This window comes from Corvus moneduloides, chromosome 4 (genome assembly GCF_009650955.1).
Source record: "Corvus moneduloides isolate bCorMon1 chromosome 4, bCorMon1.pri, whole genome shotgun sequence".
In the NCBI taxonomy this organism is placed as follows: Eukaryota; Metazoa; Chordata; class Aves; order Passeriformes; family Corvidae; genus Corvus; species Corvus moneduloides.
In genome coordinates this window covers 73,163,285-73,178,051 of record NC_045479.1, presented here as the reverse complement: position 1 = coordinate 73,178,051, position 14,767 = coordinate 73,163,285, and the positions used below count along the sequence as shown (strand labels likewise).

Genomic DNA, 14,767 nt, shown 5'->3' with positions numbered 1-14,767 from the left:
TCTCCCAATCCCACTTTCCCTGTGACTCAGGACATGAGTCCTGCAGGTAAATCAGGAATTTGGCAGGACTGGCTGCAAAGGATCCATCCAAAGACACCCTTTGGAAGTCTGGGAATGAGTTTTTCCTCCCAGCACAAAGAAATACCCAGGAATTGCTGCTCTGCCTTGTGTTCTCCTCTGTCCCCACCAAATAAACAGCAGCAATAAATAAAATTAAAAACAAATCAAATAATTAAATTAAATAAATGGAATAATTAAATAGAATAAATTCAATAATGAAAGAAAATAAATCATTAAAGAAAGTAAATAAAATAATTAAATGACAAATCTAAATTCCCAATTCTTGTTAAGATGGCCACAGGGAGAAGGGTGGGAGAAGGGTGAGGAGCTGCTTTGATATTTTTGGGAATCTCCCAAATAGGATTTAGGTAAAGCCATGAGAAACTTGGTAATATTTTCCCTGATTTTTTTTCCCACGGGGATGAATAAAGGATGGAGCGAATCCATCTCTGCTGGATTTATCCATCTGTGCTGGATCCATCCAACCCCGATCTGAATAAATAAATATTATTTATTTATAATGCTGGGAATAAATAAAAGCTCTCCCCAAATCCACCCTCCCCCAGCTGCTCCTTCAGGGATTCCTTACGTCCTTCCCGGGTTCTCCTGGATCTCCTTTCACTCCCTGCTCTCCAGGTCGCCCTGGGAGTCCAGGAGGACCCTGCAAGAAGAGATCGACAGGAAAAACAACAAATAGAGCACAAGAAGCTCAGAAAAGGAAAATAGCGAGGCAAATGTTATTTTTCCCACAGGAAAGGAATCTTTGGAAGTGGATGTTTCCAAGTGAGGGCTCCCATTGGGATGGGGAAGGGAATCAGAGCAGCCCCAAGACTCTCCAGGGCACGAAATGATAATAATAGTGAGAAAAATGGAATTATTACCCTGATTCCTCTCACTCCTGGCTCTCCAGGGACTCCAGCTTCTCCCTAAAAGAGAGGAGCAGCTTTCCAAGTCCATCAAGCAACGGGAATTTTATTGCACTTACACCTGGAGGAAATGGTTTCAAGGGAGACAAGCGAGTCCATCACCCATTCCAGGGGCTCTAATGGAGGTGAAATCTCTTTGGCACTGCTTAATGCTTGGAAAACTGGGATAGAGGCAGGTTTTGGGATATCTGGGATGTCTTAAATTAGGGATGGTGTTTTACAGCATTCCCATAAACGAGGAGAAAAGGGCACAAGGTGTGGGGTGGCTGGAATATTTAAATGTAGGGGTAGGATGAGGGGATTGCCACCAAATCCCACTGTTCTGAGCTCCAGGAATGTTTGGATAACGCTCTCAGGGGCAGGGTGGGATTGCTGGAGTGTCCTGTGCAGGGCCAGGAGATGATCCTCGTGGGTCCCTTCCAACGCAGGATATTCTGGGATTCCATTAGAGGCACTTTGTCTTCTGCATCTCCCAGAAAAAAAAGTTAGACTTGAGTTCTTTCATAGCCTTTCTCTTCCAGCCTTTTGGAATGGGAAATCCAAGATAAAATAAGGATGAAGAGGATTCTCCACAGTCTCGTTTAAGGGAACAAATAAACAGGAAATAAAATGAGCAGGGATCAACTCCAGGACAAATCCAAGGGTTTCATTTTCCAGTTGCTGTTTTCCTGGTGCCTCGGGAAGGGGCGGGATTACCTTGGTCCCAGAGGAGCCTTTCTTGCCTGGTTCTCCCTACAATGCAAAAGTTTTTCACCATCATTTCCTGCTGAAATTCAAAGTTCTTGTTCTGGAATCACGACTCCGAAGTCAGGGCTGTTGGAATGCAGCCACTTCCTTTTTTTCCAAGATTTCCCTGGGTGATCCTATCCCACCTGATGTCCAGGGATCAAGCCAGCCCTTGGAGCCGCAGAAAGCTCTTCACTGACTGTGGTCAGGTGAGGTTTTCCAGGAGCCAAGTTGGGAATTCATGGGAGGCTGGGAGGAGACAGAGCCAGGACAGGTGACCCAAACTGACCACAGGGATATTCCAAACTGACCACAGGGATATTCCAGACCAGGCGACATCAAGCTCAGTGTACAAAAATCCAGTTTTCCAGAAGCCATCAGGATGATTTTGTGAGGGCCCACCTTGTTTGATCCCAAGAGGAGGGAACTATTAATAGGGATCCTATTCCACGTGCAGGGATCAACCCAGGCCTTGGAGCTGAGGAAGCTCTTCACTGGGGTCAGGAGAGATTTCCAGAACCCAGTCAGGATGTTTTTGTGAGGGGCCAGCTTGTTTTTGTGAGGGGCCACCTTGGTTTTGTGAGGGGCCATCTTGTTTTTGTGAGGGGCCACCTTGGTTTTTGTGAGGGGCCACCTTGGTTTTTGTGAGGGGCCACCTTGGTTTTTGTGAGGCACCATCTTCTTTTGTGAGGGGCCACCTTGGTTTTGTGAGGGCCCACCTCGTTTGGCCATAAGAGGGAATTATTCGGGCTGTCCTGTGAGTAGTAGGGATTTGAACTCCATGATTTTTATGGATCCTTTCCAAGTTGAGATCATCTGAGGCTCAGAACCAGAAGTGAGCCCCTCAGGGCTGGTGTGGGTGCACCTTGTGCTAAATCCATGTCAAGCAGATGTGACTCAGTGACAAAAATCCTGATCAAAGAATCCCAGAATGGTTTGGCTTGTAAAGGACTTTAGGGATCATCTCATCCCACCCCCTGCCATGGCAGGGACACCTTTCACTATCCCAGGTTGCTCCATGCCCCAGCCTGGGACACTGCCAGGGATCCAGGGGCAGTCACAGCTGCTCTGGGCACTGATGCTGAATAACAAGGAATGTTGTCCCTTTGTCCTGCTTGTCACTGCAGGGCAGAACTGGGATTGTTGGTTATTCCCAAGGCAGCAGCAGCTCCATCCCCCTGGATCCTGCCTTTACTTACATCTTTTCCTCTCAGCCCGGCCTCTCCTGGTTTTCCAGGGAATCCCGGTTCACCTCTCTCCCCCTAAAGGAAACAAGACTTGTCACACTCCTATTTCGCATTCCCATTTCAGACACTGAGGGGCAGGTTCCAGCAGCACATCCATGGTCATGGAGTTGCTTCCACACTCCTGGATGAGGTTTGGGCTCAGAGCATTTACCCTGTGCTACGAAGGGCTGGGATTGTAGGATTTCTATTATTGATATTTATTTGACTGTGATTTATTTAATAATCTATATTTATAGTGTTTCAATTTATTTACTTATAGTATTATTATTTTTATGGGATTATTGGGCTGGAAAGCATCCAGCTCTAACCTCATCCATCCTGACTCCACCGTCATCCCTGGAATTCACTCAGGCCAGAATCTGTTGAGGTTCTCCACCTCTAAATTAGCAGAGACTTGAGATGGATCCAGGCTTGGACACAGGATCAGTTCCCATTCCATGTTCTAGTTTTTATTCCCAATTAAATCAGCTGAGCTCTCATGGATGGGTCCTCATGTGCTCTGTTTGATGTTTGTCCCACAAGGTCGTGGGTTTGATCCCATTTCCTTAAGAGTTGGGTTGGATGACCCTTGTGGGTCTCTCCCAGCGCAGAATATTCCATGAAATCTGGGAAGTTTGTGACACGGCCTCCCCAGGCCTTCTCCCAACCCCAAACACCTTTTGCTGCCTGCACTTTGCAACCTCATTAGCACATCTCGTTAACACCTCCTGGCTTGGATGCCTCCCATTTTTCTCTTGTGCCATCCCATTTCTCCCTGCCCAGGAAGCTGATCCAGCCGAAATATTCCATTCACTGATCTGTGGAACAATTCCCAAATCCAAAACCTCCTCCAGCCAAGCCTGGGGAGATCCCTGTTTGAGCAATGCCCACAGTGAGACTGAAGTGAACAAATGCCACAGCTGGGATCTTTTCCAGAAATTTCTTGACTGGTTTTGAACTTTTCCTGGGAAAAATCCTGCTAGTGAGGATTAGCAGGAATTTTTTTAAGGCCTGATAAAAGATGTTGGAAGAAACCTCCAAGACCACTTGGTTCCACCCCCTGCCTGGGCAGGGACACCTCCCACTGTGCCAGGCTGCTCCAAGCCCCAATGTCCAGCCTGGCCTTGGACACTTCCAGGGATCCAGGGGCAGCCCCAGCTGCTCTGGGAATTCCATTCCAGGGCCTCCCCACCCTCACAGGGAACAAAGCTTTCCATGGACTCACCTTCTGACCTGGCTTCCCAGACAATCCCACATTTCCCTGCAGAAACAGAAGGAATGACACAGGTAAGATAATTCCCGGTGTCAGCAGCTAAAATCAGAGAAGGGGAAAACCGGGAATGTCCCAGAAGGGGCTGCTCCAAGCACACCCTGTCTGGAACTTCCCGTCTCCCCCACTTTGAAACCATCACTATTTTGGGCTTCCCACCCCTCTCCCAAGGATACTCATCCATAATATTGGGATTTGCCAATTTTTGCTGGTTTAAAATGAATGGGACTGTGAATGTCCCTGGAGAAGGGATTAACCCAACCCTTCCTGGGCATCAGCCAACTCCCATGGGAGCCACCAGAACCTCCTTAGACACAAAAGTCAGGAAGATAAAGCCTAAGGTGACTTTCAGGACAGGAAATCATTGGAAATGGGACTTCCTTGGATTCTGTTCACCAAGATTGGATTCTGTCCACCGAATCACCAGCTGAGCATTGACCGTCCGTGTTTTCCTCCAGTCATGAGGAATTCTCCACATTTTGGGGCAGTCCCGCACAGTTTGCACCCAGCTGTGGAGGACAGAGCTCATGACCCCACCGCCCCAGACCTCCCCAGGGTCACCAACCCTGCTCCTTGTCACCTCCCCAGTGCTCATCTCCTCAGAGGTGAAGGCCAACAAATCCATGGAGGTGACGGAGAGATTTTGTCCCTAAACCTCCCGGTTTGTCCCCTGAGCCCTTCCCATTCCACACCCACCCCACTGTCCCACTCACCCTGTCACCAATGTCTCCCTTTAGCCCAGGCTGGCCAGGAATTCCAAATCCTGGACTTCCCTGAAAAAACAAAGGCATACAGTGTCTTGCCAGGGCAGCTTTTCTGAGCTCATCCGAGAAATCTCCACAGAGCAGGAAAAGCCAGAGCAGATCCAAGGTATTTCCATCCGCATGGACAACCAGGGAGCGGAGCATTGAGTCCCTCCCTGATTTCCTTTCCAGGAGCTTTGGATTTCTCTACATGGAAGGCTCCCCCTGGATTCCTGGATGGATGACTTAGGGAGAAATCCCATCTTCCCCAGAGTTTCCTTGGTCGCCACAACAAAAGAAATCCTTTTATCCCTACAGGAAGTGCAAGGTCATCACCTTCTCCCCTTTTTCTCCTGGGATTCCTTTGTCTCCTTGTGGTCCAGCTGGTCCGGGATCTCCCTGGGAAGAAAAGACACACCTGGAACCAAGAATATCCCGCAGGAAGCCAAGCCCTGTTCCCATGACTCCTTAGGGCTGCGTTTTGCACTTCTAATGCACCCTGGAAAAAATTCCCTTGCCAAATCCACTCATCCATCCATCCTGGATTTAGAAGGAAGTTTTTTCTCAGGGCACTTGATCTTCTGCCATGCCAAAGTCATCACAGCTGCTGCCACACTACAAAGCACCATAAATGCATTTTTACTGGTTTAAACGGAATAAAATGAGCACCTTCCATTTCTCTGCAGGTTGACAGTGAAGTATCGGGAAGAAATGAAAAAAAATTTGGATATTCCAGGCCACATTCCATCACCAGGCCACAGCAAAATTTCTAGGACACTACTTAAGCTCAGCCTAAAAGAAAAGAGGGATTTTTGCCAGCCAAGGCTAAGCAGTCTGGGCAATAGGACCAATAAAAGGAGGTGATTCCAACATCCAATCCCAGGAAAAAAGTCAAAATCCATTGTGTCTATGGAATGAGGGAGGTCTGAAGCACTGTAGGGAATTTCCATGGAAAAGCCAAGGGGAATCAGTCCTGCAGTAAATCCTTCTCACAGAGAGAAGGTTCTTTCTTGGCAGGATGGCAGCGAGAGAGCAAGACTGAAAAAAATAATTTAAAAATTCCATTGAAAATATTCCAGGTCATGTTCCACCTCAAAGCCACTGAGAACGTGAATGGAATCCTCTAAAGCCGCTGGAAAACATGGACAATAAAGCCAGGGAATAGCTCTGTCCCAGAGATCTCCTTGGTTTGGGAAATTCAGTTTGCTCTCAATGAGGCCAAACTCTGGATCAGGACACAAAGATGTGGGAAATCTCCATCCATGGGAATTCTCAGCACAGGAGACCTGACCCAGCTTTGGAGTGGGCTCTGCTTTGAGCGGGACGTGGGATTGGAGACCTCCAAAAATCCCTTCCAGCCTCTGCTATCCCTGATTTTCACTTCCCTTGGCTGGAATTATCTTCTGGGATTGGGCTGGATCTGCCTTTGAGTGATGTCTCCCTTCTGAAATCCCAAATTTCCCTCCAGATTAGGGAAAGAATGGGAACACCAGGTAAAAATGTCAATAAAATAAAGAAATATCCCCAGGAGAAGACTTTTCCAAGCTCTCCTCTCCTGTCAATCACAACAGAGATGGGATTCAGGAAACATGGAACAACCTCCCCCTTTCCAGGAGGAGATCTTGCCTTTTCAAGCAGTGCTAATGAATGAATGAATTAATTAACAGTCTTACCCTGACACCTTTCTTGCCTGGAGGTCCCAAAACCTGAGGAGGAGAAGAAATCACAGAAATCCTCAGTTATTTGTGGAAAAAAAAAATTAAAAAATCTCCTTTTCATGGTACCTTTTCCAAAGCAAGGAATGTTATGGAATAAGAATTGTTATGGGACAAGAATTTTTATGGGATAAGAAATCTTATGGCACACAGAGGTGGCCACCACTGAGGTTTCTCCTTAAAGCTGGAATCTGGAAGGACATGGAGAGCTGTGGGTAGTCCTGCAGGGCTCATCCCTGTGGATGAGGAGCTTGAGCAGGGACAGGCCTGGAACACCCGGATTCAGTGGTGGGAATTTTTATCCTGATGTTTCCTGGACAGCAGTGAAGCTCCTTTGAGGGGACAATGGGAATACTGGGAATACAAGAAGTGGAGCAAAGGAGAAGAGGACAAAGTTGGCTGGAGGGTCAGGGAAAAGGTTTGGGTGTTCTTCCCGCAGTTCTGTGGGACACAGCTCTTGGATTCCCAGCATTTTGGGATTGGAGCTGCACAGCTGAAGGACATGAAAGGCTCTAATCCACTCCAAGTTACCTCCAAGGCTGGAGCACCTGGAAATCCTGGGTTTCCCTTCAAGGCAAGAGGATGGAATGGTGGCCATTGAAATGAAAAATGGGAGGCAGGGAATACTTTCTGCTCATCCCTTTCCCACCATTTATTCCTTAAAAGTGCCCAAAACTCATCTCGGAAGCACAAGAGCCAAGGAGAGGGGACACACTGAGCTCAAGGATATCCCCTGCTGGATCCCACAGGGAACAAACTGGGAAAAATCAGGATCATTTCACCTGAGCTGGTCAAACGTTCTCTTACTGTTTCACTCACTTGGTCTCCCTTCTGCCCTGGAGGTCCTGGGATTCCCTGGAAGAAATCAGAAGGGAGTTTCTGCCACAAGGAAAACAGATCCAGCACTTTCGATTCCTGCTGTGGTGGGACATTCCCAGACAGAGGGAGGGAGGGAAGGATGGAGCTCTTCAACCCAATTTTCCGTTAATTACAGGACAGCTCTTCCAGCCTGGAACTCTGGAGTCTCCCTGGCCACAAAAGCACCGTTTATTATTTAAAATATCCCACCCTGCTGCCATTCCAGATCTCTCCTGGCAGCAAGGAATTCCAGAGTCCAGGAAGTGTGAAATGATTCCCATTCTTTGCTTTTGACCTGAAGGTTCCGGGTCAGGCTGGTTTGGTTGAAGATTTCCCTGCTCAGAGGCCTTGGAAGGTCACTTCCAACCCAAACTATTCTGTGATCCAATGATTCCCACAGGAATCATGATGATGCCGGTTAGGGACAGAAAATTTCCTTGGAACCTGAATTCCAGGCCCAGGAACTCGGGGTCAGGATTTCAGCACCCACCTTTGGTCCTGGTGCTCCTGGAGGTCCCATCATTCCCTGAAAACAACAGAGGAAGCAGTGAAAGCTCTGATTTTAAACCCCAAATCTTCCCTTCTCTCGCCCTTTCCATTTGGAACCATGGGATTCCAAGGAAAATCTAAATATTGGAGGAGACTCTGGAGACTCTGAACATTCCGAGAGGATTTTAATGCAAATCTCACTGCGAAATTCCCAACCCACCTGCTCTCCTTCTTCTCCCTTCACACCAGCAGTGCCGGGAATGCCAATTCCTGCCATTCCCTGCAAGGAAAGCACAGCATCCTCAGGAATGCTGATCCCAGAGCACCCATCCTTCCCAGATTGCTGCTCCAAAGTCTTTCTTAGCCAAGCAGGAGGGGAGAAATTTCCTCTGGAAGTGTTTGGCTCTGAGCAGAGCCAGTAAACTCCAGGAATGTTGGGAGATCCCAAAATGCCTTCCCACAAGTCTATCCTGATATTCCTTTCACTTTCCTCCTGGGCTGAGGGATTCAGGAAATATCTGACCTTTTCTCCTCTTGGTCCAGGAAGTCCAGGAACCCCATGGGGCCCTACAGGGCCCGGCAAACCAGGTTTTCCCTGGAAAGGAAGGAACATCATCAGATCCCTTTTTTTAACCAATCTGGAAATTTTTAATTCTGCAGGGAAATATTGATCCTGACATCTGAACAGTTCCTTGAAAACTGAGGAATTACAGAGCTGTCTGTGTATTCCCAAATTTCCTTTCCTCCACAAAGAAGTTATGAATCCCTGGTTTTACTCGGGAAGGGGAAACAATAGAAGACAGAGACTGGGAACCCACGTTGGTCTGGAATGGGGAATCCAGACACATGGAAAGGGCTGATTTATGGGATATGGCTCTCCAACATGGCAAAGACAACCAAAACCAGATCCAAGAAGGTCAGAAAGAGGCACCTTGGGAAGGATGGAAAAACAGCACATGGATGTTATCCTTCAAGTCTGAGCCATTTGTAAGGCGGGGAATTCCCAAACCAATCCTGGTGTCTTTATTCCCAGTAATCCTCCGTGGACTTTCTTCCTTCTCTTAGCTCCCCTTGAACTCAAACTTCCCCCACCCCAAACGTCCCTGTGGGATGATTTCTGGGAAGAAGCACCCCTTTTCCTTTGTTTTGGATCTGCTGCCAGCTCGAGCCATTTGCTGTCCCATGCTCCTGATCCACATTTTTCCCTCCTCTGGATCTGTCCCAGTTTTTCCCTGACTTCCTGGGGCCACTCACCGGCTCTCCTGTGTCTCCTCTGTCACCTTTGAGGCCACTCCTCCCACGGGGACCCTGCATGAAGCACAGGATAGTCTCACTTCATGATCCCTTTATGGATCTCCATGGAATTTTGGGAAGTCTGGAAGCCAGAACTTCTTGGGCAGCTTGGAAATAATTACAGAAAAAGGATTTTCATCCCAAAGTGAAAGCCACCCTCAGGTACTCACCCTGATTCCTGAATCCCCTGGTTCACCCTGAAACACAAAGGACAAGGAGAATTCCCATGGGATGGGCATTTTGGGACTCCTCGCCAAACTTCATCCCAGCAAAAAATCCTGCAGGCTGAAAATCCAAGAGAGCAAAATTCCCACTCCCGAGGGAAGGAGAGCTTTGGGAGAGGTCTCCAGACACCTCGACCTGCAACTTTTGGAGTCAGATCTCCTTTTGCTGTGGCACATCCCAGAACTGTGCTCCAAACTCACCTTGATGGAGATGCCTGGTGGCCCTGGAGAACCTGGAGAACCCGGAACCCCAGGAACCCCCGGCTGCCCCTTCTGCCCCTGCAACAAGGAAAAGTGGGAGAGGGAGGGATGTGGGATCTCTGCCAGGCTTTGGGAAGCTGAAGGCTCCCCCACACTTGGGGTTTGATACTCACAGGGGGGCCAGGCTGCCCATTCCGGCCAGGAATCACCTCCACTCCTCCCAGGACATAGCCCGGCTCTCCCTGTGGATAAAGGCATGTTGGGAGATCCAGGAGCAGACTGGGAATTTGGTGATTTAGGGGCAATTCCATCAACCCAAAGCACCTGGTACCTAAAGCCACATGGCCATGACCTGAGTTTTGCTTGCTGGCATGGAAAATAATGAATCCCGGGGAAAAAAAGGACGTTGGCTTTCAGCAGGATCCATTCCTGATCTTCATCTGTACGGATGGCTCAGGGGGATGTGAGGAAAGAGGAGGAATGGGGACTGGGAGAAGGACAGGATCCTGGGATCTGCCCTTGGTTGGTATTGAAATATTTTAGTGTCCATGAAGGCATGAAATTCCTGAGGGAAACTCCCCCAGCTGGACTGGCAGTGTAGGATTAGTTAGACACAGCTTAAAAGTTCACAGTCACCAAAGATCCTGGTGAAAATGTTTGGGAAAGAGAGGTCACAACAACGGAATGGATTTTTCCTAGTGAAATCCAGGAATGGAACTCACTCTGTCTCCTTTTGGCCCTGCTGGTCCTGGGTAGCCTGGAGATCCCTGGAATTAAAAATAAATTCTGCAGCATTAAATAGAAAATCACCCACAAGACCATGGATTCTGATCCCTGGAGGTGTCCAGGGCCAGGTAGGACAGGGCTTGGAGCAACTTGGGATGGTGGGAGGTGTCCCTGCCCATGGAATGGGATGAGTTTTAAGGTTCCTTCCAACCCAAACCAACCTGGGATTGCCAATACTCACAGTGTCACCTTGGCCGCCAGGGAGCCCCTGCAAAACAGGACAGATGGATGCTGGTCATATTCTCTGGAATGACCCTTTGGAAAAGCTCGTTAAACCAATCCATACCATGATTCCAGGGGGACCTGGAGGCCCTGGCCGGCCCGGCCTACCCGGCAGCCCAGGAATGCCGTCCTTCCCAGGGAGACCCTAAAAACATGGAAAATAGCAGTGATGGCCTTGGAACTGCAAACCCAAGGAGCTCCATGCAGCACTTGAGAGCATTCCCAAATGCCAGAGCAGTTCCCTTTTCCTGGATTTTCAAAGCCAGCATGGAGCAGGAATAGCAAAACACCAACAGAAGAGATCTGAGGGTGATTCTTTGCTCGAGCTTTTCCTCGGTCATAATTTGGTTGTATTTACTGCCAGAGGGCAGGGCTGGATGGGATATGGGGAAGGAATTCCTGGCTGGAGGGTGGGGAGGCCAGGGAATGGAATTCCCAGAGCAGCTGTGGCTGCCCCTGGATCCCTGGAATGTCCAAGGCCAGGCTGGACATCGGGGCTTGGAGCAGCCTGGGACAGTGGGAGGTGTCAAGGTTGGAATTTGATGATCTTTAAGTTCCATTCCCACCCAAACCATTCCATGATTCCATGATATTAATTATCCAAGTGGATCATGCTGGTGGGGCCATTCCCTTAAGAGCTGGACTCGATGATCCATGCGGGCCCCTTCCAGCTGGGAATATTCTGTGACTCACCCGCTCCCCTTTCTCTCCCTTCACGGTGAAGCCGTGGGGGTCAGAACCCCTGTGAGGTGCTGAGCCCCTGGAGCCCTTCCATGGAAAAGAGAAAAAAAAATTATCAGGGAATTCATATCCACCAAAGGATGGCAAATAAACCGGAGCAGCCAGGAAACATGGACTAAAAACATTCCTTGGCTTAGGCAAAAAAAGGGAAAAGCAAAGTTGACCATCCAGGAGAATTCTCAGATGTTTCAATTCTATTCCTATGAATTTATATTATAAATTTTTATTATCTCCAAGTGCTCTGCAGTGGCTTTATCCACCAAAACATTCCCAGCTCTATCCTGGATTTCCCAATTCCACTCCCTGGATTTCTTTGCTCTTTAGGGCTGGACAGTGAGGTCAGGATGGGACACAGTGTCCTAAATCCGCTGGGATTTCACTTTGAAACTTCTCTCAGGGAAGAAGATTTTCCTTGTGCCTGACCCACCCCAAGCTGGATTTACTCCCAGGTGTAAGAACTCACCTTTCCCAGTGGGATTTGGATCCTTGGAAGCTGAGGGTCAGAACAAATGGCTTCTATCAGCTCTTGGAGAATTTGGGGGAAGTCGTCGAAGGTGCTGACGTAGAAAACGTCCTGGGGGTTCTGCTGCAGCAAGATCCGGTGCAGCTCCATGGGGTCAGCTCCCGACACACCCACAGCAATGACACGGAGCCCTGGAATGACACGGATCCCATCGCTCCCAACCCTTGGGATCAGAGCTTCCAACCCCCTTCCTGGCAGAAACCTCTGGTGGGATCAGGTATAACCCCCGGAGAAGTCATCTGGAGCTGGGTGGGAGTTACAGCAAAGCAGGTTGGGAAGAGAAAAAAGAAAGGATAAAGAAAGGAAGGAGCCAACAGTGCCCTCAGAGGGACTCCTCACACAATGCACCATCCTCAGCAGCCTGGAAATTCATGGAGAACCATGGAAACACAACAGGGCAACCTCAACCCCCTGGAAATTCATGGAGAACCATGGAAACACAACAGGGCAACCTCAACCACCTGGAAATTCATGGAGAACCATGGAAACACAACAGGGCAACCTCAACCTCCTGGAAATTCATGGAGAACCATGGAAACACAACAGGGCAACCTCAAACCCCCGGAAATTCATGGAGAACCATGGAAACACAACAGGGCAGCCTCAACCTCCTGGAAATTCATGGAGAACCATGGAAACACAACAGGGCAACCTCAAACCCCTGGAAATTCATGGAGAACCATGGAAACACAACAGGGCAACCTCAACCCCCTGGAAATTCATGGAGAACCATGGAAACACAACAGGGCAACCTCAAACCCCTGGAAATTCATGGAGAACCATGGAAACACAACAGGGCAACCTCAACCACCTGGAAATTCATGGAGAACCATGGAAACACAACAGGGCAACCTCAACCACCTGGAAATTCATGGAGAACCGTGGAAACACAACAGGGCAACCTCAATCCCCTGGAAATTCATGGAGAACCATGGAAACACAACAGGGCAACCTCAAACCCCTGGAAATTCATGGAGAACCATGGAAACACAACAGGGCAACCTCAAACCCCTGGAAATTCATGGAGAACCATGGAAACACAACAGGGCAACCTCAAACCCCTGGAAATTCATGGAGAACCATGGAAACACAACAGGGCAACCTCAACCACCTGGAAATTCATGGAGAACCATGGAAACACAACAGGGCAACCTCAACCACCTGGAAATTCATGGAGAACCATGGAAACACAACAGGGCAACCTCAACCCCCTGGAAATTCATGGAGAACCATGGAAACACAACAGGGCAACCTCAAACCCCTGGAAATTCATGGAGAACCATGGAAACACAACAGGGCAACCTCAAACCCCTGGAAATTCATGGAGAACCATGGAAACACAACAGGGCAACCTCAACCACCTGGAAATTCATGGAGAACCATGGAAACACAACAGGGCAACCTCAACCTCCTTGAAATTCATGGAGAACCATGGAAACACAACAGGGCAACCTCAACCCCTTGGAAATTCATGGAGAACCATGGAAACACAACAGGGCAACCTCAAACCCCTGGAAATTCATGGAGAACTGAAGGAAAAAACAACAGGGCAGCCTCAACCACCTGGAAATTCATGGATAACCGAGGGAAACACAACAGGGAATTCTCACCCAAAGCATGGGCTGCTCTGGCTGGGGGTAACACGTCATCCTGGGATTGTCCATCGGTCACGAGCACCAGCATGTGAGGAAAACCCGGCCTCATCCCTCTGGAAGGCTGGAATAATTCCCTTAGCACATAGGATAGGGCATGGCCTGAGCAGACAGGGAGAGACAGGGTGGGAGTCTGGATTAATTTCGTGGGTCTGGACTCTGGATCTCCTTCCACAGGTGGAGCATGAAGGAAATTCCTCACAAATGGAAAGCCCTGAGCATGGGAAAACATCTTTTGAAGGGTAACAGCAGGAAATCAGCTTGGCCAGAATGGTTCTGGTAGAATTAGCAGACAGTTTTGGAAAGGGAGAACAAATTCAGGAGATTTGAAGCATTTTTCTTACGCTTCAGGAAAAAAATCCACCAAATTCCCATTTCCAAATGTCTTTGGAAAGACCAAGAAAGTTTCGCAAAGAAATATCCCACTGATTGAAACGGTCAAGAAGCTCCAAAACACTATGGAAGATTCCTACATGGAGTAAAATGTCTTTATTGACACAAACTCCATAAAAAGAAGGATTAGAGACAAGGTTAGCCGGGAATTTCCAGCCTGACTAATTCCATGCTTTCTTTCCCTGAGCAATCCCATAAAAATTCCTGTATTTTGACCATCCCCCTTTTTTTGTGCTCTTATCCAATACCACTGAGGCAGGATGAGGGATTTGGGTGCCTCAAAGCTTTCCTGATGTGAAGAATTCATTGAAAAATCCCAAAACTAGAGAATATTCCAAGTTGGAAAGCATCCACAAGGATCATTGAATCCAGCTCCTGAATGCTCCATAGTGGGATTAAATCTTGGAGTTACTGGCACCAGGTTCCAACCAACTGGGCTAAATGATTAAATGAAAATTAACCTTTTTTAATTTTCCATTCCTGGTTGTGTTCCTCCAGGGAACCAGGTACTCCCCATGTCCTGCTGGGAATGAGCACATGGAAAGTGTTGTCCCGCTCTGAGCTTTTTAAATGACACAAAAGTATCCGGATTTCTGGGATGCAAGAATGCTTCAAATCAGCCATCCTCATGTTTATGGTGTAAAAACCTTCCTCAAGTGCAGGCAAAATCATAAAATAATGAGGAAAACCCAGGGGGAAAACCAGGACATGGATAAAGC

At 48.3% G+C, this 14,767-nt stretch overlaps 1 protein-coding gene across 29 annotated transcripts in view; it reads right to left on the bottom strand.

Moving 5' to 3' along the window:
• LOC116443165 (collagen alpha-1(VII) chain-like) overlaps nucleotides 1-14,767 on the bottom strand; it is a 94,051-nt gene that overhangs the window by 41,702 nt on the left and 37,582 nt on the right. For 27 of the 29 annotated variants that reach the window (XR_004239767.1, XM_032107094.1, XM_032107098.1 and 24 more), the window contains 21 exons: nucleotides 13,614-13,757; nucleotides 11,944-12,134; nucleotides 11,433-11,507; nucleotides 10,804-10,884; nucleotides 10,699-10,725; nucleotides 10,454-10,498; nucleotides 9,905-9,973; nucleotides 9,732-9,809; nucleotides 9,477-9,503; nucleotides 9,268-9,321; nucleotides 8,537-8,608; nucleotides 8,234-8,293; nucleotides 8,015-8,050; nucleotides 7,486-7,521; nucleotides 6,625-6,657; nucleotides 5,288-5,350; nucleotides 4,922-4,981; nucleotides 4,164-4,199; nucleotides 2,912-2,974; nucleotides 942-986; nucleotides 650-721 (listed from right to left, as the gene is read on the bottom strand). Coding sequence is in view for 28 of the 29 variants with exons in the window: in XM_032107094.1 (XP_031962985.1) it covers nucleotides 650-721; nucleotides 942-986; nucleotides 2,912-2,974; nucleotides 4,164-4,199; nucleotides 4,922-4,981; nucleotides 5,288-5,350; nucleotides 6,625-6,657; nucleotides 7,486-7,521; nucleotides 8,015-8,050; nucleotides 8,234-8,293; nucleotides 8,537-8,608; nucleotides 9,268-9,321; nucleotides 9,477-9,503; nucleotides 9,732-9,809; nucleotides 9,905-9,973; nucleotides 10,454-10,498; nucleotides 10,699-10,725; nucleotides 10,804-10,884; nucleotides 11,433-11,507; nucleotides 11,944-12,134; nucleotides 13,614-13,757 (1,367 nt within the window). In the remaining variant the exon portion in view is untranslated. The remainder of the gene's footprint in view (nucleotides 1-649; nucleotides 722-941; nucleotides 987-2,911; nucleotides 2,975-4,163; nucleotides 4,200-4,921; nucleotides 4,982-5,287; nucleotides 5,351-6,624; nucleotides 6,658-7,485; nucleotides 7,522-8,014; nucleotides 8,051-8,233; nucleotides 8,294-8,536; nucleotides 8,609-9,267; nucleotides 9,322-9,476; nucleotides 9,504-9,731; nucleotides 9,810-9,904; nucleotides 9,974-10,453; nucleotides 10,499-10,698; nucleotides 10,726-10,803; nucleotides 10,885-11,432; nucleotides 11,508-11,943; nucleotides 12,135-13,613; nucleotides 13,758-14,767) is intronic. The other 2 variants (XM_032107102.1, XM_032107112.1) reach the window with 2 other exon arrangements.